The sequence below is a fragment of the Delphinus delphis genome, chromosome 3 (assembly GCF_949987515.2).
Source record: "Delphinus delphis chromosome 3, mDelDel1.2, whole genome shotgun sequence".
Lineage (NCBI taxonomy): Eukaryota > Metazoa > Chordata > Mammalia > Artiodactyla > Delphinidae > Delphinus > Delphinus delphis.
The window spans coordinates 100,162,064-100,189,035 of NC_082685.1; the positions used below are offsets into that span (position 1 = coordinate 100,162,064).

General features: G+C 36.1%; 1 protein-coding gene across 2 annotated transcripts; it reads left to right on the forward strand.

Moving 5' to 3' along the window:
- The first annotated feature begins 11,590 nt into the window (after positions 1-11,590).
- On the forward strand, positions 11,591-26,168 carry ARRDC3 (arrestin domain containing 3). Of its 2 annotated transcripts, XM_060009162.1 has the most exons (8): positions 11,591-12,106; positions 16,040-16,121; positions 18,272-18,419; positions 19,493-19,595; positions 19,945-20,201; positions 20,531-20,693; positions 20,962-21,116; positions 23,220-26,168. In XM_060009162.1, the coding sequence occupies exons 1-8, from the start codon at positions 11,827-11,829 to the stop codon at positions 23,274-23,276; spliced, it is 1,245 nt and encodes a 414-aa protein (XP_059865145.1). In that variant the 5' UTR covers positions 11,591-11,826; the 3' UTR covers positions 23,277-26,168. The 2 variants fall into 2 exon arrangements, with proteins under 2 accessions (XP_059865145.1, XP_059865144.1); XM_060009161.1 differs by lacking the exon at positions 23,220-26,168 and having other exon boundaries at positions 20,962-23,179.
- The last annotated feature ends 804 nt before the right edge of the window (positions 26,169-26,972 follow it).

Consider the following 26,972-nt stretch of genomic DNA (forward strand, 5'->3'; position numbering starts at 1 on the left):
AAAAGTGATGGAAACATGTCAAGAGACACACAAGCTACCTGGAAGGGGTTTCCTGTAGCTAAATTGGGCACAATTTGAACATCAAGATAAATAATGATAGCAATAAATTAAGGCCCAATAGTACTACAAATAAATAAATGAGTATACTGAAAGTTTGATTAGGAATGATATACTTGCAGTCTCAAAGAACTTCCCTGCAAAATACTTACTAGTTACCAAAAAAAAAAAAAACTTCATTGTTAAGAATCTTGACAGACACATCCTTAATCAAGTGACCATTAGTAATGGGACAAATCAAAATTGTATGTCATCTAATAGGGTTCAATGAGAAGAAAACATCATCACTTTCGAGGTATTCCTGTCAAAATCTAATAATTTAGCTTTCTTCAGCTGAGCCAGAGAACACAGTGACTATTTCCTCAACTCTCTCAAGAATGCTTCATAACTAATACTGTTTTAGGTGTACTGAGAGAAGTTAATTTTTTCATACAATAGATGCTTTAGGATGTTAGGGTTTCATTCCCTTCCAGAACCCAGGCTGGAAAAGGCCCAGAGGTATAGTCCATAAAACAACTGATCTGTAATCTTCAAAATGTCAAGGTCATTAAAAACCAGGAAAGATTGTTTTGCTGCTCCCAACTGAAGGAGACTAAAGAGGCATGATAACTATATGCAGCAGGTGATTCTGAACTGTATCCTTTTGCTCTAAGGGATAGTATTAAGACAACAAACTTGATTGGGATTTGTGGAGTAGATGGTAGTCATGTATAATGTCAATGACCTGATTTCCACGGTTGTGTTATGTTTATGTAGGCAAATGTCCTTATTTATAGGAATACACAGTAAAGTATTCAGGGGTAGTGGAGCAGCATACTGGCAAATTACTTCCAAATGGTTCAGGAAAAAAAGTCTTTGTACTTTTTTATGCCTGGAAATTTTCTATCAATTTTTAATTGTTTCAGAATTATAAAAATCAAAAAAATTTTAAATGAACAAATATGAAACTGAACAAATACAAATTCACTATCATCCTCACTCCTTCTCATGTTCCTCATCTCAGTGAATTCCTGGTTTGCCCAAACAGGTTTTGTTCATTTCTGTTGTACCAACACAGACATTATTGGCCTCCTTTTCACTCTCAAGTGTCCCAACCAGGACAATCATAATATAAATGTTCTCACTGTAAGGTTCTGAAAATCTGGCCTCTGTTTACTTCTCTAGCTTGATCATTAAGCACTCCCCCAATTTCCCTCTCCTCGCTAGTGAATCTCAACTCTTTTGGGAAAGCTCTGCCTGAACACTGGATCAGGCTTCACTATATTTGCTAGATGCTCCCTAATGCTATACTAATCCTACTAGTAACTCTGTCTATTGCATACATATCTCTATTGTAACTATTTGTTTATATTCCCTCTTAAACTGCATTTCTGTACAGATAACTCTGCCACTCAGGGTGTGACCTTGAACAAGTTACTCAACCTTTCTAAGCCTCAATTTCCTCATCTGTAAAACAAGGATAACTGTATTGTTGTTAAGATCAAATGATATAAAGCGCATGAAGAGCTTAGCCCACCACCTTCATCATTTTATGTTTTAAGAATTATGTAAATAGTCAAACGTATTTTTTCTCTCTAGAGCTCCTTAGCTGTCTTCTTTTCATACCTAATCTTTTTATGTACCCTATTTATCAAGCAAGTAAAGATTGTTTCTTCTTAACACAAATATCACAAGTTTCTATGATAGAGTTTTTTTTTTTTTTTTTTTAATTTTGGCTGCGTTGGGTCTTCTTTGCTGCATGCAGGCTAGAGTTCTTTTTAATTTTATTTACTTTTTTAAAGAAAACACATGTTCTTACAGAAAGTTATCTTCTGGGAAATAATACCAGAAACTATTAGCTCTGCTCAGGCAATGGGATATTTCTTTCCTTCCTTTCTAGTGAATAAACACATGTAAGTCCCCACGGCAAATTCTACATATATATAGTATAGCAAATATAGTGTGTGTGTGTGTGTGTGTGTGTGTGTGTATATACACAAATATATAAATATATATATAAGAAAATACACTTTTAACATATTACAAAACAATGAGTGCCAAATATATAAATTTGTGGAAAACAATGTTTTCAATCACTTAAAGAGTTGTTTATTAATAACTAAACATTGTTTTGGGAAAGAAAGTCCTCTTGTAAAAAAGAATAACAATTCAACAGTAACAATTAATGAGTCCTACATTGACAGACTGGACATTGAATATAATATATTTAAAGCTCTTTGGAGTCTCATAATTGTGAAGAAAAATATGTGGGTATTTTGAAGCTCTCTACCTTATATTGTGTTTCGTCTTCCAGAAGTGAAAATTCAGAATTACATGATTGTATATTTCTACTCACTGACTACACTTTCTCTAAATTTAACTATCATTGTTTTATCTTTGTTAATTATATGATTTAATCATAGATCCCCTTTGCTTAGTAAAGCATATAAATACACTAACCACATCCCTAAAGCTTTTCTTTTCATTATTAAAGAAAAAGTAATTCATATTTTCAGAGTTAAATTTATACAAACAAATTTAATCCACAGTATTAACCATTGCTCATGCTTTGTGATATCTTGAAAGCATCTAGAATGTTACATCTCAAGTCATAAATGCATAAAAATCTGCTTCTCCACAGCAAAACTTGCACTATTTTCCACCTAATTGTTTCATTATTTTTAAAAATAAAAACATACTTAAAAATATAGGTGACCCTTGAGCAACATGGGTTTGAACTGCATGGATATGGGGATTTTTTTCCACTAAATACATACTAGAGTACTAGGCTATCCAAGGTTGCCTAGGGTTGGTTGAATCAGAGGTTGCAGGACCTTGGATTCGGAGGAACCTGGGAAATGGAGGGCTGACTATAAAGTTATACACGGATTATATGCACAGGGGAGGGGGAAGGTTGGTGCCTATAACCCTCAAGTTGGTCAAGAGTCAACAATGTATGTAGTCATTTTAAAATAATATATATTTTTAATGACCAGGGTTTCACATACCAGACTGATGAATTTACCAAACGTATGAATGAAGAAGTGTTTGTCTTCAGAAATGTTTTTAGTGATTTTATTTCTAAGAGAGATATCACCGATACATAATCTAAATATATGTAGCAAATAAAATATTACATAATTGAAATCTTTGAAATAAACCCTATTACCTACTTGCAAATCTGTTCAGAATACTTTATTAAATGTCAGCTGTGAAACACTGTTAAAATACAGATAAACAATATTACAAGTTTCATTTAACTTCCCAAATTCTTACAGTCTTGTATTTTGCTCTCTGCTGTGGCACACAACTGGATTTTTCCTAAGTAATCAAAAGCAGCCTGGAAGACTCTTTGTTCATCAGTTGTAAACAATATACCAAATGTAATATAAGTAGAAAAATGCCCAAAGAGGATATATGAATTTTAATATGATTATTACTTTATAACCATAAAACTTTAGCAAATAGTAATCCTTATTTGCTTTAACTAGTATTGGATAATACATCATGATGGTGACCTTGTGGCAATCGGCATACTTTTATAAAATGATGGTTTGAAACTTAAATCTTATTTTTAATTCTTCAGTCTCATGTGGTCCTCTGGGAAAACTTCCCATAAGATTCTACAATCTTACAGGGGCTTCCCTGGTGGCGCAGTGGTTGAGAGTCCGCCTGCCAGTGCAGGGGACACGGGTTCGAGCCCTGGTCTGGGAAGATCCCACATGCCGTGGAGCAAATAAGCCCGTGAGCCATAACTGCTGAGCCTGAGTGCCACGACTACTTGAGGCCCGCGCACTCAGAGCCTGCGCTCCGCAACGGGAGAAGCCACGGCAATGAGAGGCCCGCGCACCTCAACGAGGAGTGGCCCCCGCTCACCGCAACTGGAGAAAAGCCCGTGCGCAGCGGCGAAGACCCAACACAGCCAAAAATAAATAAATATAATAAATAAATTTAAATAAATAAGTAAAAATCAAGCTGTAAATTTACAATTTGTGCACTTTACTATGTGTATGTTAAAAAAAAAGATTCTACAATCTTACAATGGAAAATTGCTTAAAGGTAACACTCCATTATCAATATATCACATATCAATGAATACTTATTGAGCGTGTATTATTTGCCAGGCACTACGCTAAGTGCTGGAAATATAAAAATGATTAACGCTTGAGCACTAGATAAGATATGGAGACTGCCCTTGAGAGGCTTGGAGTATTATGCAAGAGGCAATTAATGTACAAACTATATAAAAGATTGTTAAGGAACAGGGTCTTAAAAGGTGCTGTGTACAAAGAAGAGAAATATATAATCCAAACTAGGGGAGGAAAGGATGGTTACAGGAGCCTTCTTGGAGGAGTTATTAACAAATAAGCCTACTGACTTGCTTGCAGTATGGCCTAATGATTTAAGAGCACAGGTTCAAATCCTAGCACCACCTTTTACCAACTGTATACGTTTGGACAACTTACTTCATCATCCCAAGCTTGTTTCCTTGTTTACAAAATGGATATAATAGTATTCACTTCATTGGGCTGTTAAGAGGACTAAATAAGATAAGAGTAGAAACACCAAATAAGAGTAGAAAGCACAATGGCTGCTGTAAGATATGCTAGTATTCTGATTGTTATAATGATGATCTCTTTCTCACATACACACCCCACTCAGTGAACCTGGTAGTTTCTGGACTTCTTGGCCAATGTATGCATGTGCCACACAGCTATAAAAGAAAAAACTGCTCCATCCTCACCCCCATCTTCTGTTATCATCCAGGCTTCCCAGTCCCCTGAAAAGTCTGCTTGACTTGCTGTCATTACCAGACATGCCTGCGCCATGCCCATTCGTTGAACGTGAGTCTGACCACAGAGGCATCTCTGGACTACCTGTCCACCACCACTCTCCTCTCATCCTTCACTGTCCCCCATATCCACCAGGAGACAGATCTCTTGGCTTTCAGCCCCACACTAGTCTCTGATGGGTCTTTCTTACCAGTGTTTTGGTGATTTTTATGCATTTCACTTAATCAGCTTTGCCCTCTAACTATTGGCCACCACTGTCTCCAAGCCAGTGGCCAACATTTCATTTCATTTGGAGTTACCATCATTGCAGAGACAGAAAAAAAAAAAAAAAAAAAAAAAAATATATATATATATATATATATATGATTAGAACAAAATCATCAAGCTTTGTGAGGTTGAGAAAAGCTAGTGCTAGAAAAAGAATAACATTTGGGTCTTTTGTTCTTTCCTACTTTATCCTCTTTAGGATCATGACTCTATTTTACAATCCAGTGTTTGCCTGCAATAATCTCCCACTGGCTAGTTTTCTATCAAGTGACCCTTTCTGAAAGGTTTTCTCCCTCCTATTCATTTGCAGAAAGACCTATGGGAGGGGCAGGGCTCAACTCAATTTCTTCTTACACATTCACCTTTCTGAGGGCTTTTACCAAGTTTCACCAAAACAGATTCAAATGATAGCAATAAATAATAATAATAATAAATGACAAATTAAAGTTAAAAGATGTTTCCCTATTCAAGTGGCTCACTGGTAGAACTAAGTGTTCCTTATTTCTAGGAGTGCAAAAGATATGATTTGGACATTATAAGTATTGGGTAAAAGGGCATCTACTCTAGCTTCCAAATTCTGTTTTTAACACATACCTTACAAAATTGTTTTGGCTTTATCTAAGCACTACTCCCACTTTCTAAAAACCAAGACACACTGTATTATTTTAATTTGTAAATTATTCATGATTTAATTCTGTTCTTCACTTTGGATACTTTGCTTTATACATCTTCACGACAGCATGTGTACCTCCCTGCCAACAAAATCCTTCATATATGTTTCAAAGTCCAAAATATTAAAGCATTAAATTTCTTTCAATCAGATTCTCTGCAGCAAAATAATTTGAAACTCTTACATGACCACAAAATGTTATAGCAAATTGAGGAAGAAAATTTTAGTTGCCTCATGTTTCCACTGAAATGTATTAAGAAGTTTATACAAGAACTACAAAGATGTTTATGTTACAAAAACGACAAATATAAAGCTAATTGCTGATGATCCACATATGAATTTACTATGTCATAGACTGAAACTGTGATTTTAAGGTTTAGCTATCACCTAACCTGTTCCATAATCCTGAAACAAGGTCATTTGAAATTCGTAAAATTCTGGAGACAGTGAGTCCTCAGCAAACTTTTAAACTTAAATTGCCCCTCCTCCTTACAGCTTTTCACATGAAACACTTCCTTCATCATAGCTACTTCTTCAGTGTGGTAGCAAGTAAAATTCCCCAACAACAGAAATGAAAGTAACATGAAAACTGAGCTGATTACAGATGGGTGAGGAGCAAGAATTCTCTCTTACAATTTTTAAATTACGATATTAATAATAATTAACCACAATAAATAAAACTAACCTTAGATGGCAGACCTTTGTAAAATGCTTCCATTAAACAGTATTGAAAAGGTAGTGGCAGTGAGTAACAAGTTTTGGGTTTTTTAAATCATTCATAATGATCCTCAACATCAAAAGAAAAAATGTAGATGACTGGAAGGGTAAAATTCTCCAAGTAAGATATTGAACATGAAATTCCAGTTAGCCAAATATGAGTTTTATGTAAAAAACTGAGAACTCGTTCCTTTCAATTATACTTTGCCACTAAAACCCAATATCCATCAGAAAATATGAGTTATTATAATTAGAATTCTTTTACCCTCATTACATAATGCTGTGCCTGGTCAAAAATCATAAAATAGTTCAGAAAAGATATTTAGCATTTCTGATCCTTCTTGTAGGCCTGATGCCACTTTGAGCCTGGATGAATAAAGTTTTTCAACTCATCTAACTTAGCAGGGCCTAAGTGTTACAAATTAATTAAAGAGACTATACCTTTGGAGCTACTAATCAAATCTGTTGTCAAAATAGCCTACTGGACTCAACAACGAGAAAACAAACAACCCGATTAAAAAATGGGCAGAGGGTCTGAATAGACATTATTCCGAAGAAGACATACAGATGGCCAACAGGCAGATAATTTCCTAATTATCAGGAAACGCAAACAAAAACCACAATGAGATCTCACCTCACGCCTGTTAGCATGGCTACTATCAAAGAGACAAGAAATGACAAATGTTGGAGAGAATGCAAAGAAAAAGGAACCCTCATACTTTGTTGGTGGAACTGTAAATTGGTGCAGCCACAGTGGAAACCAGTAGGGAGATTCCTCAAAAAATTAAGAACTACCATATGACCCAGCTATTCCATGTCTGTGTATTTACTCGAAGCACACGGAACCACTAATTTGAAAAGATACGTGCACCCTCATATTCACTGCAGAATTGTTTATAATTGCCAAAATATGGATACAACTTAAGTGTCCATAGATGGATGAATGGATAAAGGTGCGTTATATATACAAAGCGGATTATTACTTGGTTATAAAAAGAGAAGGAAATCCTGCCATCCGCAACGACATGAATGGACCCGGACAGCATTATGCTAAGTGAAATAAGTCAAATGGAGAAAGACAAATACCTTATGATTTCACTCATATGTGGAATCTAAAAAGACAAAACAAGTGAACAAACAAAATAAAATAAAAATAAACTCATAGATACAGAGATCAGCTTAGTGGTTACCAGAGGGAAAGGGGGTTTGGAGGGTGGGTGAAAATGGGGAAGGGGATGGTGGTGAATGGCAGTTAGACTTGTGGTAGTGATCACTTTGTCGTGTGTACAGGTGTCAAATTATAATGCTATATACCTAAAGCTTATGTAATTTTTTTAAAGTTTAAAAAGTGTACTTGATAAGAAGCACTATCATTGCTTAACTGGTAATGCTTTTCTTTCTTAGTTGTACATCTAGATGGAAATGTACCAAAATGTTGACAGTGGCATCTCCGGGTGAATAGTAGAATTACGAATGATTTTATATTAAATCGAAAATCAAAAATAAGAAGATTAAATGGCATTCACATAACACATACCACACTATTTAACGATGGAAAACAGAAACCAAATTTGGTACTGAATTTTATCACAAAATCCACAAGACATTAAAACATGTATTAAGTACAAAGAATGTAACAAACATATATAAAATTAACATAAAAAACAAATCTTACTCATTTTGCTAATACTATGTATAGCAAATCTTACCTCTAATCTCCACATCAAAGTCAAATTTGCTGCATCTTGAAGATGTTAGAGTTGAGCCAGAGTTGCAAAATCTTGAAAGGCAGAGTTAAGACTTAAAAAACAAACAAACAAAACCTCCCTTAGTTCTACAGCACTCAAGCCTGTCAGGTGTTAGTTAAAATAAGGAGTAAGCATGGATTTCATATTTTTCCTTAAGAAATAGGTTTCGACTGCTGATACAGTTTTTCTTACAACCACAAAGCAAAACTTTCAGTTGAGATGGATTGTTGGGTTTTTTTTAATGATACTGAGCATTTTGATATAATGTGAAAAACTCCAGACTTGGCAGTAATTTTGACACATTGCCTCAGTATTATATACCGTGATAGCAATTATCATTTGTCTGTTTTTGACAGAGTTCTTGAGATTGAGTTTAAACCTTTATACAGTAAGGTGGAACAGCCATGGAGTTTAAAATCCAAGAAACAAATACCATAAGAAGAGCTTCCCATATAAGTTCTGAAGCAGCTATAAAAAGGGGAGGGAACTGGTTACTCTGCCTAGTCAGAGTTTTATTCAGTTGTGCCAGAAGGAGGGAGACAACACAGCCGTGGGATACTGTTCTGGGCACAGAAAGCAGCTTGTAACTGCATGTTGGCAAGGGGGAGACAGGCTAACAAAGGGGACAGAAGATGTACTTGACAGTAGAGAGGGTTAGCAGATGAGTAGGAGGAGATGGCATATGAGACGTAGGCTGGGGTGTGGTAGGAAAGAGCCTTGGTGGTAAAGATGAACAGCTTCAATTTCACGCAAAATACAATAAAGGCCCAGTAAAGCAAGTCCAGAAGCCGCAAATAATGGCTACAGTACAGCATTTCAAGCTGTTTACAGGGTAGATATTTAGATAAGGAGTCTTGAAAAGGGGAGGTTATAAAAGTCATGAGAGAAAACATTCAAAACTTAGTCCAAGTGTTTTCATGGAAATGAAAACACAAGCAGGGATTTAGAGGTGCCAGAGTTGGTTGTTTGTTTCTGATGTTTTCATAGTTTGAATAAATAGGAGGAGGAAAACAAAATGAAGCAAGTAAACTCAAGTTTAGGTGTTTAAGAAATAGTCACATGACTGAATCCAAAGAGAAGAAAGGTGATAATTAGGGTAAGTGAGAAGGATCTTAAGTAAAAATTATAGGGGATAAGAATTTCTTGGCAACTTGTCAGTTACTAAAGTGTTTAGGAAGACATTGTAAAAAAAAAAAGAGAAGTAGAAAAATAAATAATGATAATGATTTATAATATCCTAAAGGGTTCAAACAGAAGGAATAATGTAATAGAGTGACAGGGTTGAATCATTTAATGTGCTTAAACAATTTTCCAAACTACGAGTAAATCTCAAGTTTTTGGTTAAATGGAATTCTAGTTTGATTTAAACAGCTGATTCTTATTTTTTCAAAAATAAGTTATATTCCGACTGGAGAGATTTTACTAAAAATTCTGAAGAATTCAGCAATTGTTCACTAGCCCTTAATAATTTAAAACAGCTTTGGTAATAAAGGCATCATTGTGAACTGTGCTTTTAAATCCACACCCAAAGTTGTTTGAATGGTTAGTATATTTGACCTTAACGCTAACACTTTAACAAATTTACCACTAGGTGGCGAAAAAAACGCAAATAGTATCTGTTAACAAAGCTAGTACAAGATCCCAAGTACTTGAACAACTAAAATAGCCACCAGGTGTCATCCAAGAGAGGGAAAAAAAAAAAAAAAAGACTATTCTCCCCACTCAAATACAAAAATTCAGTTTTAAGCACAACCATCTAAGCTCTATCAGAGGTAAATACCCTGTCCATTAACTGTCTAAATAGTTTGCATATTTATACGCTATATAATTTATACAATGCTCTTGACTCCAAGATACTGCCTTTCAACTAAAACCCAACTAAGTAAAATTTAATTTCTTTAAAAAAAGCAACAAAAAAACCAGCAAGACCAATGAACGAGCTCAATGTATTGTGACTCATAGTTTCAACCTATCCAAATACACTGCACAAAAGAACCTAAAACGGCTTAGACACAGACAGCCAAGAATCTTCCAAAGTGTATTTGGTTATGTATATATACTTCCAGATTCATATTCTTTTTCCCTATATTTCTCTCCTATAAGCAATTTCATTGATTACAAAAAAATCTAGATAATTATGCTGTTATGCCTTGAATCCCGGTGTGATTTTACAAAAGCACTGAAATTTGTTACCAAAACGTTCACAGTAAAGAGACAAATGTACCTGTCCTTAAGAAAGATGTATAATGAGAATTATGTTGAACAGTCCAAAGCTGAAAATTAAAATTAAAGCTTTACAGAATTAAGTCCTATTTATATAACAAACCATGCTTTTTAAAAAAACATTCTGCACTTCACTAACTTCTAACAAAGATTTTTCAACGCTGTTGTAAACATTATGTCAGCTAAAACACTATGTCATGCTGCCTTTTATAAGGTGATACTTTTTTAGGCCGAATCCTATTCTTAATCCTCTGGACACAGGAGTTGTAATCATGTCATACCCTGCAAATCTAGCGGTAGGTGGTGTCTCAAAAAAGGACGTTTTCTTCCTTCTAGGAAGTGGTCAAACCTTGTTTTTCCCTCGCAACTTGATTGTTTTTCGTTGCTATCGAATTAAGAGATGGAAGAGAAAGCAGTTCAGGAGAAAGCAAAATATACTGATTAAACTATACTTGCTTCTCTTCCTTGCTCCTTATAGTATTCTCTTTTAAGGTCTCGACCTGACCTCGACTGGGCTCATTTCCACCCTGCCTACAAAGCACTGGTTTTAAAAAGAAAAAATTCCAAGCCAAGAATGCTCTTGTCTATGAACATTATCTCTTCTCTGGTTTTTATTACATTTTCTTTTGAAATTCGTTAGATTATGTTCAACAACCAGCCCTTGCCCAACCGGTTTCTCCCCTTCCCCCATCTCTCTACACACATCACTTTTTCCTCCTCCCATCAGGGCAGTGGGCAAAACACTGCAGTGCTGGGAACGCACGTTTCGGGCCGGTCACTCAGCAGTTTATTCTCACTTGTCTTTGCAAACAGCTCCCCACCCAACCTTGTCCCCCAGTTCCCTCCCTCGGCCATTATCTTTCTACTAGACTGCTCAGTAAGGGACTCCAGCTTGCACGTCGAGGGTTTACGGTAGCCTGCCTACCAATAGGAGCCTACAATGAAGAGAAGTCAGGTTCAGCCTCCCGGCAGCCCCAGTGTCTTCTTCCCCTGGCTGTACACCTACTGTACCCGCGAGCGAGCCGGGCGCGGGGCGGGAGGGGGCGCGCAGGGAGGGCGGACAGCAGCCGCGGCGTGCGCATGCGCACTGGGGTTGTTTTTCACAAAGCTGCTCTTAAAGTGAGCTGGCAGCTTCCAGCCGCCCGTCTTTGTAAGGAGACCACTGAGACTAGCAGGATCGCGGAGCAGCAGCCTGTGTGCTGCCCTGAGTTTTTAAGAAATCTCAATGAACTATTTGTAAAGAATCACTGATCCTGCCTGCAAGCTCTTTGCACGGCAAAGACATCGATCAGTGTTAAGTGAAGATCACATTTTATATGTGATCTTGACTTTTTTGTCTTACATTATATTTTTTATAGATTTTGTTATAAACATGGTGCTGGGAAAGGTAAAGAGTTTGACAATAAGCTTTGACTGTCTTAATGACAGCAATGTCCCTGTGTATTCTAGTGGGGATACAGTCTCAGGAAGGGTGAATTTAGAAGTTACTGGGGAAATCAGAGTAAAATCTCTTAAAATTCATGCAAGAGGACATGCGAAAGTACGCTGGACCGAATCGAGAAACGCCGGCTCCAATACTGCCTATACACAGAATTACACTGAAGAAGTAGAATATTTCAACCATAAAGACATCTTAATTGGACACGAAAGAGGTAAGTTTTTTACATTATTCAGAAATTATTAGACCTGTTTTCTTTGGCAAAGTACCTTTTAAATTTTCCTGAATTAATATAATCCTACTCCTACCATAACGTATAGCTGTTTGATAAAGGTTGGAAAGGTGGAAGATTTGAATTCTCCTTGACATTCATCGTGTGTTAAGCCGTAATGCATGCAGGCATCTGCAAAGTGACTGCAAACTGCACTTATTCCACTACCTCTATACCCGGCTTGGTCTGTGCCATACACACTTGCAATCCATTTCCACCTTACGTATAAATTCTGCTTATGTGCGATTCAGTAATTTTACTAATATGTTTTCAAATGAATTGCTAAAAGCTGCAATCCAATATTAGGTTTTTCCCTTGTACTCTGCAACCTTAGATCTTAAAAACTAAGCTTCAGTGAAGAAATGGAGTAACATTTTTAAGTGGGTTAATAGGTGTATTTCATTTTTAATATTGACACGCAAAAGACTTAAGAGAATTGATCGTTGTTCTTTGATAATGGGTTTCTGTGGTTTATTTTGACATATGGTATCAACACCCCACGTGTTTTTTCCTATTCTTTCCAGTTCCTTTAGAAATTTACATCAAGCATTCTCTATTTTAAAGGACAGCACCTATCATTATGATATGTTTAAAGTCAGTTTTAGAAGCCATTTAGGGTCAGAAATTTTCTTTTCCAAGCATCATGCCTAACTTTGGAACGTGCATTCAATGAAACCCGTGCCAGTCAAATGGAATTGAAAAGTATTCGGCTCGTTGGATATGATTTTTGGTTAGAAACTGGAGATGAAGGGTTGTCAAAGGGAGAAGGGGTCCTGAGATTTCAAATCTATTGTTTAAATGGTTACATTGTGGAAATATAGCAGACTCTAAGCTTGTTTTTCTAAGTTTCCACCCTTTGTTAGAAGCGGTTCAATCCTGTTTCGGACCAGTTCTGGGGGGTGGTGAGGAGGGGCGCTTGTTCTGCTCTCAGCAGATTGGTTACACGCGTCAGGTGGTGGCGATGACTTAATTCCTAGCCCAAGAAGAATATAGTGTTAAAACTGGTTATGTAATTTTGTCCTTCTCCTTTTTAATGCAGTATTTAACTCGAATGTTGATGACTTTTCAGAGTAGAGCACATTTTTACCTCCATTTTTAATTAAAAACTACACATCCACGAGGAAGTGCTAATTGAACTAAGGCAAATGTAGAAACGTAGGGTGCTTTGAGTTACAGCATGAATGCATTATTTTTAAAATATTAAGATGAAATCAATCTTTAATTGGATTTTCAGTTACACATAGGTAATTTGCATCCTGAAATAATTTTTAGTTAACCTCTCTAAGCAGTGACAGTGATAAGAAATGCAACTGCCTAATGACAGTCCTGGTATTTGTTGAACAGGACACACAAGTTTGTATTTGATCCTTCCTGGACTGGCAGCTTTTTATAAGATGAGTGAGAAGAAACAAAGGTTTTTAAGGAGTTGAGGTTTGCAGTGGGGTAAAAGTACAATAACGACTTATGGGGACAATTTCATTAATTGCGCCACGATTTCATAGTAAAGAACACTACGTGCCCCGCACCCCCACGAGACACCCCTCAACCCCTGCAAGCTAGAACGAGCTTCGCTTGGAATAGTTTCAATGACTTAAAACTGGGACCTCTCAAACTAGCCTGGTAACTGAGACCCCGCCCCGGGCGGCCGGCGATAGGCGGAGCCGGGTTTGTTAGCCTGTTGCTAAGGCGATGCCAGGCTCTGATTGGATTGGGCGCGAGCGGGTGGGGAGAGTGGGCTCGCCGGCTGGGGCGAGGCTTGGAACCGGCGTGCGCCGGTAAAGGTTCCTCCTGAGCTGCGGCCCCCGCCCCTACTCGCATCCCTGCCCGGGCTTCTGGAGGCGCGCGGGGCTCATATCACATACCGTTCTGTTGCCCCTCACCTGGGCCCGCTTGCAGCACCGAAAGGAGCGTCTATAGGTTTCAACAGAGTGGAGAGGAGAAGCTTCCGCCGGCCTTACAGGTGCCGGATGGCCCTGGGCGCAACTTTTTAGCTGCCAGTTCTATTCACGGAGAAATTGGGTGGGCAGCGTTAGCAGGACCCCATTTTCCACGTTTTCGGGTGGAAGTTGTCAGGCAGCTTCTGTAAGCGCTTGTCTTAGCTGAAACAGCGTGTTTCCCTTTCTATGCAGTCAGTAGACTGGCTACCTTGATGTGACCCGAGTGGGGAGAGAGCGCCAAGACTGGCCGGGACGGGGAAGGAAAAGTGACACTAACATTGAAAGCGGGGTGAGGTGGGGGCTTCGGCGAGTATTCCTTGCCCACTTGTCATTGTTTCTTCGGGGCTCTTGCACCCCGCGCACCATTCCCCGCCGCCGTCACCGCAACTGTAAAGGTGTCGGGGTGGCCCGAGCCAGATCGAACCGGTCACCGGCCGGGGCGTGTAAAGCGGAAGCGCCGCAGCGTGCTCGCCCCGCCCCACGTCAGCAGGCTAGGCTGCGCGGCCGCGAGCGCGAGCGCCGTGCGACATATGCCGTATGTATAGCGGGGCGCGCGGGCGGCGGCGGCGGCGGCGGCGGCGGCGGCGCGCGGGCGGGCCGGCTGGGATCTGCTCGCGCCGGTTTAGGCCGGTCCTCTCCTGCTCCGGTCTAGTTCTTGATTGACAGCCCGGCACTTGTTTACCACGGCGCGGCCGCCGCCGCTCGCCTCGATGAGACTGCTGAGCTGGCACAAAAAAGGGAGCGAGACGGGGAGAAAGGGAGAGGGAGACAAACTTTGGGCGCTGTCGGGGGGAGCGATTTTAAATGGCCCCCAGCTCGTCAGCGGGATTTCCGTGCTGAAATACCTTAGAGAGGATTTGCACGGAGGGAGAAGAAAATACTACTGAGATAGAAGGGAGTCTTGGTGATTTTTTTTGAATACAAGTTTCCACATATAGGCGCTTTTTTCCTTTTCTCCTGTGGTGGAAGGGAAGCATCACGGTTTTTGTGTGAATTCATTACTTTGGTGAGGGAAAGTTAAATGATAATACCCGTTTCTCTTAGTCTCCTGGTTAATGATAAGGGTTTCTACACCGAGAAAACTGCGCTAGTAGACGTTTATGTAATTAAATTACCCGGTCGGAACGCTTTAGAAAATCATTTTAAGAATCCAGAACACCCTCCCACATTTCGTTATATTTGTTTTGGAGATAAACCTATTTGAGCAAAAGAAATTGGTTGTAAAATAAAGTCATCCCGTTTTTTCTAGCAATGGGAAACAAACCTAGTCTTCATTTTTCAAGGATGTGTGACAGTTGTTTCCCATTAAGCAGGCACCTTTTAAATCTAAGGTATATTTTATATATATGCGAAATTTTAGCTGTTGCTAGGACAGACTGAGATTGTCATAATTTTAGGTTCAATAAGAATTTTTATTTTTAGCTATGAAACTGACATTAAAATCACTGTTCCTTTTTTTTTAATTCCAACATCTATTTGACAGAGTTTTCTAATGGTTTTAGAGCTTTAACATTCACATCTTCTGCATCAAAACTGACATATTTTAAAAGGCTTACATGAACAGTTTTCATTTTATATATAGTCTATTTAAGTAAGTGGATGAAGAGAAAGGTAACATCTTAGTATGAGATTTGAAATCTGGATCTTTTGTTGAGCCTGTATTGTCACACATAGATGCTTTACAGTTTAGGTTGTTTTCCATTGAAAAACCAACTATGGGGTATAAGTATTAATTATCCCCATTCTACAGATGAAGCAACTGAAGACAGGACTTTTATTTTACCCAGAGGAAGTGATGAAGTTGGAATTAGAACTCAGATCTCTCACACTCTAAAGTTTGTGGCCTTAATTACTATGTGAGCATCTTTAAAGTTCTGCCACCAGGAAGAGAGTGTAAAGGTTTAACAAGTTTTTTGTTTTCTTTTTCTGTTTGTTTTAGATGATGATAATTCCGAAGAAGGCTTCAACACTATTCATTCAGGAAGGCATGAATATGCGTTCAGCTTCGAGCTTCCACAGACGTAAGTATTTTGTAACAGGCATTTTTCATAAACATCCATTCTTTTCAAATGAAACATTCTAAATTTAAATATTTTTAGTTTAAAAAAAAAAAACCCTTTTCATTACTGAAACTTGCTAGAGGAAAACATATACTCAGAAAAGAAGCTATTTTTTTAATCTAGAGTGGCAATATTATAGAAAGCAAAGCTCAATTCTTAGTATGCTGTCTCAAGTTTTATATGGTTTTTAAAACTTGAATAGTATTTCATTTAAAGTGAGTGAATTGGAAGGTGCCAGTAAAATAGTAAGCATTTAATACTTAGTTTATCATCAGCATTAGCAGAAAAGGTAGAACATAACAAGTCTCTCATTTAGTAGTTTATAAAAATTCAGTGATCATTTCTCTACTGATGGTACCCAACAGCAGTAAGCTAAGAAAGTCAAAATAATTAAGAATATCCTCACTTTAGAAGTGATGTGTTTTTTCTGTTATGAATTCATTAGCTTCTGTGCAAAGAGCTATTGAGAAGGTCACTCGAGATATTATGACCTGTACTTAAAAGGAAACATCCGTCAGAGATACCTTAATATAAGGCTTGGAATCTAGTATGAAAGGAAGAAGGAAAGTAGTGTGTTCTTTTTTTTTTCTTTTTTGCGGTACGCGGGCCTCTCACTGTTGTGGCCTCTCCCGTTGCGGAGCACAGGCTCTGGACGTGCAGGCTCAGTGGCCATGGCTCACGGGCCCAGCCGCTTCACGGCATGTGGGATCCTCCCGGACCGGGGCACGAACCCGTGTCCCCTGCATCGGCAGGCGGACTCTCAACCACTGCGCCACCAGGGAAGCCTGTGTATATTGTTAATGTAATAATAAATCATTAGAGGAAATTATACAAAGAGTAATTTTTGAAAAAAATGCCTTAACAGATATTAAAACATGCAAAGTGGCACTTGTACTGTTTGCTCTGAAAGGTAAACTTGCATTACATAAGAACGTCAAGTGCCAAATGTACATAATTCTGTATTTTTTTAAATTCTAGTACTTGTTATATATGGATAGAGTTCATAAAGGGTATTTTTCAGAGTATCCTGTGTATCATATTGCTTAAGAACATGATTTTTAATATAATGCCCTAATTACTTTCTGAGAGAAATATTTTAAGTCTGAATACAATAGGACTAATACATTTGGGCCTGAATATTTTCAAAGCATGGAAGTAATTTAATATATTTTTTAAAAATTCTATCTATAAACCAGTCATTTAAAGTAAACTCTAGAAGACTAGCATAGATCCTGCGTTTTATTTCTCTGCTATACAAGTTAATGCAGAAGTCTAAAATACAAAACAAAAACACCACTATTCCTCATAAAAAGCACTCTACCTTGTAAATAAATGAACCTTGTGCATTTTTCTAATGAAATTATGAAAAAGAGACTAAATTCACTAAAATAAAATCTTCCACAAGTAATAAAATCTGGAAGAGTTGAAAAAGAATTATGATTCTCTTGATACAGGTCAACAGAAAAAATTCTTTTTCTTTTTAAGTCTATAGTATAGTTAGAAAGCATGGCCAAAAAGAGTTAGAACATAAGTAAACTGGGAAATGTAAAAGCATTTTTTTAGAGCTTCAGTGGATTTAATGAAATGTGAAAAACTTTTGAAACTATAACGACTATTCCAGGCCTTTTCTAAATCTTAGTTAGTTACTATAATAAGAGATAATAATAATTCTTAGTTAATGAAAAATGGAACGCCATAGGGAGTCGTTTGGTCTGAGTGTTTAACCAGTGTCCAGAATATCTCAATAGAAATAGTTAAACCATTCTTAACTTTATTTTTAAACTAAAGTCTTGACCTTTTCAAGAATTGTTCATTTCCAGACTTTCGTAATTTTGCCACCAGCATTAAAAGTAGCCTCTTCTTAGTTTAAAGAGATTGTATTCTTCTGGCTTTTTTAACCAAATTTCTGTAATATTTAACAACTTTGTGTTATTATTTGGAAACAGAAGGTTTTTTTCCCCAGTGACTTATCCCTTTGGAAATGTAAATTATGCCTTTGATAACTCATTGATGTATAAACTTACAATATATTAACACTTCTATGATGAGCTACTGTATAAATATTAAAAAGAGGTGTAAGATTAATATATTGACCTTTATATTCTGCACAGACCACTTGCTACCTCATTCGAAGGCCGACATGGCAGTGTGCGCTATTGGGTGAAAGCCGAATTGCACAGGCCTTGGCTTCTACCAGTAAAATTAAAGAAGGAATTTACAGTCTTTGAGCATATAGATATCAACACTCCTTCATTACTGGTAAGAACTAAACTGAATTCTTCATTTTTTGTTTTTGGCATATAAATATTAAAGAATAATCACCTAAACTACATACACATTCTTTATAATTTTTAAATAGTAACTTCATTTTTGAATTAAATAAATACCACTTTCAAAAAAATAGTTAAGAGCACAGAAATTAATGCAGGATATGCTCACATTTTCTGATACTGTAATAACTTTAAGTAAATTTTTAAAGTAAGACCAGTATTTGGTATGAAATATCTTCCTCAGAAGGTAACAGCAATAACAAAAGAATAGATCTGTTCCCTAAATAATTTTAGTGGAAAAAGAAGAGTAGTATCAATTATTATTATAACAATATCACTTAACTTGAAAATATAATAATCTAAAATTTGTATTATTTATTGCATTATTCCAATATAGGGATAGTTGTCAAATGATGGGGAGATAATTATTTTCATGAAAAAACTTAAATTCTATTTTAAAGGAAATCTTTTTTAATTGTATTTTTTCACAAGATTCAAATTTGATTTCAAAAACTTTACTTGGTTTAAACAAATAATAACATCTTTAAGCAAGTAAAATTAATCTTAAAAATGAGCAGTTTTCTTTTTTTATGTATTGAGTTTTACAGTCTCAGAGAAAGATGTTATCATTTGGGATTATAACCAAGTTGCTTTCCAAACTGCTTTTTTTTTTTTTTTTTTTTTAAAGGCAGTTTAAATGGAATGTGGAAAGGGTTTTTTTTTTTTTTTTCTGTTTTTTTGGTTGTTTTTTAATTATTGTGTATGTAAATAGCCTGGGCTAAAACTATGTTTATGAAATATGGTGTTAAACCCTGTACCCTTTTTTCTTTAATTGAATGGAAACTTGTATAAAGACAAAAATACTAATATATATATAAAGATAAAAGTACTAATATAAATCAGAAGCCCATTGGTTAGTGGAAAAGTATATTTGGATACTGAAAAGAAAACAACACTACTTTTAATGTTAAATTCTTCAAGAATTTAAGATTGTATTTTAAAACATTCTATTACTGTCTCAATTCATACATTGATCATTTTCTATAAATTTATTTCTTACAGTCACCCCAAGCAGGCACAAAAGAAAAGACTCTCTGTTGCTGGTTCTGTACCTCAGGCCCAATATCCTTAAGTGCCAAAATTGAAAGGAAGGGCTATACGCCAGGTATGTATGAGGTGGATTCCCACAAAAAATGATCTTTCTTCACTTAGCTCTTGTGTATAAATTTACATTATTTCTACTAAATGAAGACATGATACAGTATTCTTTGGTAAAATATCATAAATTGTGCTTATCCAGTTTCCTTTTATAAATTGGAATGTAGTCTTCTTTTTTAAATTGCTACTGTAAATGTGTTTATTTTTATAACTATAAGTTATTTGCCACTCTTAGGATAGCTTTTTATCCATGTAGTTCATTGAACTTTCAGACTTTAGCCTGAGAGTCTACATTTGTTTTGGGGTTGGTTGGTTGGTTGGTTTTTAACAGTAGATATATTTTTTTTTTCCTGTAGGTGAATCAATTCAGATATTTGCTGAGATTGAGAACTGCTCCTCCCGAATGGTGGTGCCAAAGGCAGCCATTTACCAAACACAGGCCTTCTATGCCAAAGGGAAAATGAAGGAAGTTAAACAGCTCGTGGCTAACTTGCGTGGGGAATCCTTATCATCTGGAAAGACAGAGACGTGGAATGGCAAGTTGCTGAAAATTCCACCAGTTTCTCCCTCTATCCTCGACTGTAGTATAATCCGTGTGGAATATTCACTAATGGTATGTATAGATTTAAGGGTTTGGGGTGGGGTTTTTTTAGGTTTTAAAGTCGTAAGGGTATCATTTTGTCTTATCCAGGATTTGATTTTTTTTAATTCCATGTGTGATATATATAATTATATGTAATTCTTTATATAGTTTGGAATATAATTACTAATTTTACCTGAGGTAAATGTACACGATGGAGAAACTTTTCAAGTATATCATATGTATATAAATTAAAAAATGAAGTAAATGAGAGCCTCAAATAACATTAGATTGGGTTATTCATTTTTTTAGAGGAAATAGTACTTGGCATTCTAAACCTAACATCTCCTTTCATTGTTTAGGTATACGTGGATATTCCTGGAGCTATGGATTTATTTCTTAATTTGCCACTTGTCATTGGTACCATTCCTCTACATCCATTTGGTAGCAGAACCTCAAGTGTAAGCAGTCAGTGTAGCATGAATATGAACTGGCTTGGTTTATCCCTACCTGAAAGACCTGAAGGTAATAATTTGATAATGCATATCTAAGCTTAATCTATTATTTTCAAGAACATAATTTTGCTTCTGATATTTTATGATTAGTTTGTCTATACTTGAAGAGAGAAGATGTGCCCCTAATGTTAGGTTTAAAATGTATATCCCCCTAGTTGTGATCACAAGACAGATTATTATTATGTTACCTTGACAGTCCTTTTTAATACCTTCTATTCTGTGTATTTTGACATGCATAAGAACGTGCTGTTCGAATTGCGTGTATCTTTTTCCTTCAGCACCACCCAGCTATGCAGAAGTGGTAACAGAGGAACAAAGGCGGAATAATCTTGCACCAGTGAGTGCTTGTGATGACTTTGAGAGAGCGCTTCAGGGACCACTGTTTGCATATATTCAGGAGTTTCGTTTCTTGCCTCCACCTCTTTATTCAGAGGTAAGCATCAAACCCTCAAGTACAAAATGGGCTGTGACTCTCTTAGTAAACAGTATTGCAGACTTTTTAAAAACACAGCTAGGTTTTGATTATCATAAGAGAAAAACAAATAATTTTGAACAACAGATTAAAAGTTAGATCATAAAGTTGTCACTATTTACTAAGTTTGACCCAGAGGTAGGACTGGTCTCTTATATTATTGGGGAAATAAAGATAATGATCTGACCTCATACTTCCAAAATGCCAGTTAAAGGAATAAATCATCTTTTAAAGCATCTATAGAACTGGCATTTTACAGTCATTGATTAAATAGCTAGAATTTATCTTATCATCCTTTTCCAATTTAATATTCATATTTTAATATTCTCAGTCATAAGGGAAAATAACATATGTAATAACATCTTAAACAGCATTCCTGTACTCTTAGATTATTTTTATTCATCTCAAGTAACTAAGCACTTACATGAATAAAACATGGCCCTTGGGAGAAGCGTACAGACTGGTGAGAAAAACAAACTTAGAAGCAAAATATTACCTAACAATGTAATAGTAATGCACAGTTCATTTGAGGAGCAGCTTGCTGGGTCTTGAGAATCAGGAGGGGCTTCCCTAAGAAGGTGATTGTTAAACTGATTCTTGAAGAGTAAGTATTCTCAAAATGTAGAATGTTCCAGGCAGGAAGAAAAATATGTGCAAAGGAAAGGAGGTAGGGAGCAATCCAGCAATGTCGGGATACTAAAGAATATATATATACATAATAACACATTGTAGGGACTTTAGAGTTGGCCTTGATACCAATGTTAATACCAAACGATTTTGTAAATCACTAGCATCAGCTTTTTCTTTTTGGTTGCTGTAGTTTAGATAGCTATTTTACAGTGAAATATTACTCCCAAGAAAGACATAAAAGGATTGTTTCACTCTTCAACGAATTGCTTTTATTTTTTTTCCCCTTAATACCATGACTAGAAGAGTTAATTTTCCTTTGGATATGATTAATATGAAATCCACTTTATTCATTTATTATAGGATGTTCAGAATCTGTTCTGTTCTCTGCAGATTCTTGATTGGACATAATTTTTCTATCCCACTATTTCAATTCATAAAATTATTAGATGCTAAAAATGTCCTCCCACTTTTTAGAAACATTGTCACTACATTTTTATTCTGACGTTTCTGTCTTGCTTATTAAGTCCCTCATTTGTGATTTGATCTGACAGGCATTTTAAAAGAATGGCAATCTAAGTATCCACTTTTAAGCAATTTGTCATAAAATCTACCTCCTTCTTTTAAAATGAACTAAAGATAATTAAGAGAATTCAAAACTTTTAAAACCCTATATTGGTTCACGGTGTGATTTAATTATTTTACATCTAGCCACATAGAGGGGGCAAAGTATTGTAAATGGGTCTTGTCCAAAAGATCTTTCAGTAAAAGAAATGTATTAAACCCAACAGTTTGCCTTCCTGTGCCCATTCTCTTTGTACCTGAGAAGCAACTAAAATATGTTCACTTCTATTAAGTGTATGTGCATATGAAAGTCTCTACAGAAAGAGGCAAGGTGGGAAGCCTCTAGAGCATTTTGGGTTCACCATTCCTATTTCTTGATATACACTGTATTCCTAGGCCCTCCCTAGGGCTTTACACCCATGAGTTATTACCTCACGTAAGCACCAAGAACTTTGTTTACACAACTACATTCTTCCCAAAGCTCGGGAAAAGATGAGTTGACTTTTTTGTAACAGGATGAAATGGATACTTTACAGAAGAAAATCACCGCTATGAAAATGTTGGCCAATTGTGTATTTGAGTCTTAAGTATGACTAAGTGCTGAGTAAAACTCCATTCTCTGATAGAATGTTACCTTTAGCTTTTGTCAAATAAAACTATTCCAGCATACCTTTCTAAATTTAATTGTTAATCTAGTGATTGAATAGCAAGTACTTTATAGATGATACTAATACCCTTTCTTCCCCATACAAACTCTGTACTTTCTGATTACATTTCTCAACCAGTACTCAGAATATTAGTGTATTTGCTGCATTCTTACTAAACCTTATCAATTAACTTTGGTTTGGGTTTTTTTTTCTCTTTTCTTTCTAGATTGATCCAAATCCTGATCAGTCAGCAGATGATAGACCATCCTGCCCGTCTCGTTGAAGGAATACTTGATTAAATCAAGTTGATGTGGGTTCCGAACTGTATCTCTTCCCTTCCCGGCTGAGGACAGAGAAGTATCTTGGAGACATGTTTTCAGAGGAAGTGGAATTACTTTTGCCCAGAAAAATGGCGAATACATGAAACAACCAGTGATCATGCTTTAGAAGCCTACAGCAACGTCCTGGGACTGCTCCAACATGCTTGAAGATCTAAGCTTTTTTCCTTTAAAACTGGCACATACTAAGAGCAGTCTTCTTAGCCTATGGTCATACGTGTCAAGACACCATGTTGTAAAGAGGGATGATTTCCTTCTTTTGATTTGAAAATTTGCACATGCTCAATGCTTACATTGTGCGGTTCCATGTCACTACAGCTTTTTTTTTTCCATTTATGCCAGACTCTTGATACTCTTTTAAAACTTGTTTGCAGTGAGCACAACAAGGAACAAAAGAAAGCTTTGAAAAAAACTTTAACATGAAAAAAACGCACTGACATTTTTTTTTTTTAATTTAATATAGCCTGGACTTTACCTGCGTATGCACATGCTCAGAATTGTCCTACTAGGCTGACCATGTATCACCTCTTCAGCTTGGATCCTATTGTGGATTTATTTACAAACATCAAATGCCTTCAAGCCAATCCTTCTTGCTGTATGTTTTGCAGCCTACTGTAGTAGATACGCAACAGATATGTGGGAAAAGAGATAAGAGGAGGAAGCTAATAAGAGACTGTCAAGATTGTATACCTTCTTGGTTTCTTTTAAGAATTTGTTGCCTTTCTACTATTACAGCAAAGCAGCATTTTGTTACTGACTGCCTAAAATCACTTAATCTCAGGTGAACGCATCACTTGCCAAACTGTTGGAATGCTATTTGTGTTTTGTTGCACTGTTGAGTTTTTTTGTTTGTTTGTTTGGTTGGCTTTTTGAAGAGGGAAATTTGGAAAAGGGACATACACAAAAGTGATAACCCACCCGCATTGCCTTTTTATCATTACATATGAGAAGAAACTAGCAGAGCTAAGAATGGAGTAAAGAGAGGCAGTATGGCAGGCACCAGCAAAGAGTTAAGGGCTGTTGCTCTTTAAAATTATTGTTATTTTTTATTATTATTTTAAAAGTATGGAAGTTTTCCAGTCACTGGAAAGGAGGAGAAAGTGCATTTATTTTTATACAGAGTTACATAATTACCTCCAAAACACATATGTTGGAAATCGTTTTTGCTGGTGCAGAGTATTTTCATGAGCAGGAATATATATGTTCAGGTTATGATTAGAGAGCTCAATTTATACATTTCCTATCCTGCTCAAGCTTGACAGAGCTTGAAAACCCAAGTTTATTCTAAAAGTGTATAACTTCAAAATTACAAATACTAGAATATGTGCTGGAATAATAACTTTTATATTTTTGTGGTTCTTTTAATGAAAGTATTTTCTTCCATTACCTAAAGAAGATTTTGCTAAGCATGAGAAATCATACACTTTGAGTATATATAGTTATGAAGAACGATCACATCAGTAAATTATAGCTTATATTAAAGATAATTTACAGTTGGCTCATAAATATACCAGCATTCATGAAGACACTTATAACTGCATTTTCCAAGGTACCAAGTTGTACTGATTGTCTTATTCTAGAAGGAATTCAGCTCTGATGTATCTTAATGAAAATCAGCATCTCTGGTGTTGCAACATATGCGTGAAATGGGTCTTAACATCTATCCTGCCATTTAATCCCACAGTTAATAAAGTGGCTGAAAATAATAGTAACTCTGGCTTGGTGCTTGACCTGGTTAAATACTGTCTTAAAGCTTCATACAAAACAAATAGGCTTTTCCATAAGTGGCCTTTAAGAAAACATGGAAGACAATTCATGTTTGAAAAATGCTGACAGGGTGAAGAAAGCCCATGTAAAAATGAATCGCGTTTTAAGTGATTCGGTTAAAGGGTTTGGGCTCCCATAGCAAACTAATACTAGATAATAAGGAAATGGGGGTGAAATATTTTTTTATTGTTGTTAAATCATTTTGTGAATGTCCCCCTCAAAAGAAGCTAATGGAATATTTGGCATAAAGGGCATTTGGTGGTTTTATTTTTGTTGGGGCGGGGGGTGGGGGGATTGTCAGAAAATCCCTTTTCTCTTCTTATGTCTAACTGACTAGGGAACAATTATTGATATGCATAGCATTGGAATACTTATCACCATGTACTCTTTTAAATAACACATGAGGAAAGAATGACCAATATTCTGATAATTGGCACTGGGTTACAAAATGTGATAAAGTTTCAAATATATAAAACTTTATCAAATAAAGTTTTATTTTCCCCATTAAAGTATTCCCTTACTTTCTTACTTAGAGGCATTACTCTTTCTAAATATTGGTCAATTCTTGATATAAGATGTGAGGTTCACAGGTGTACTCCGGTATTCAAGATAGATTCCTGATTTTTCAATTAGGAAAAGTAAAATCCAAAACGTTAGCAAAACGAAGTGCAATATTAAATGTTTGCTTTATAGATTATATTCTGTGGCTGTTTGTAATTTCTCTCTTTTTTTCTTTTTTATTTGGTGCTGAATATGTCCTTGTAGGCTGTTTTAAGAAAACAATATGTGGGAAATGATTTAATTTTTCCTATTGCTCTTCCTTGTGGAAAATAAAAGTGTTTTCGGTTTTTTTCCTTTTTGTAAACTTGTTTGGAGATTTATTTGAATCTGATCATATCAGTAACTCATCATACGTGCAAACACAATTAAGACTACAATTAGGGAGTTCCCTGGTAGTCTAGTGGTTAGGATTCAGTGCTTTCACTGCCATGGCCTGGGTTCAATTCCTGGTCAGGGAACTGAGATCCCGCAAGCCACACAGCATGACCAAAAATTTTAAAAAAATAAAATGAAGACTACAATTAAACTCTTAAGCCATTCTGGGTAAGAATTGTTTCTAGCTCTCTGCTAAAGAAAATTACTGAAGGCTTACAGGAATTTTTAGTACAAATTATCGTTTTCCTTAATGATTCATTAAGCTATGGATTTTTTTAATAAAATTTAAAAGTTAGAAAAAAGATATATAAATTTCCATCTTATATATGAACCAAACTTAACCAGGTATAGTTTCAGGTACTAATTCCTTCTCTCTGTGATGTGTCCAAGTTTCTAATATTTTAAGAGCACATAAATTTAAAAGTTGTATTAATCTAATCTTAAAACAATTTTTCTAAATTTTAAAATGTCCTTTTTCTCAAAGAATGTCTGAATTTTATAGTGATTTGTAACATTAAGAAGTACGTTTGGAATCACATTTAGAAGTTATCTTCTTTCAGTGTTTATACATTCACGGATGAACTATCAAGTTGTATATGTGCCTTAGTATATGATTCTCCACTCTTCTCAAATGTATACACACATGGAAAAAACTGTGTTACAAAGAGACATTTAGAGACAGACATTTATATTGTATTTTATAGAAATACTATACTATCATCCTTGTTAACAGCAATCTACATAATATCTTAATACGATAAGAAAATAAAAATGAGTAGAAGAAGAGGAATCATAGCATGAGAAGGGGAGACCTAGATTCTGGGTTCTATGGCTTTAGATGTAGCCTTGAACAAGATATGTGAATTTTGATTTCTTCATCTGCAAAGTGGAAAAGTAGCTATCCAAAGTCCTTTTCGTGACTGCAGATATGAGGTTAT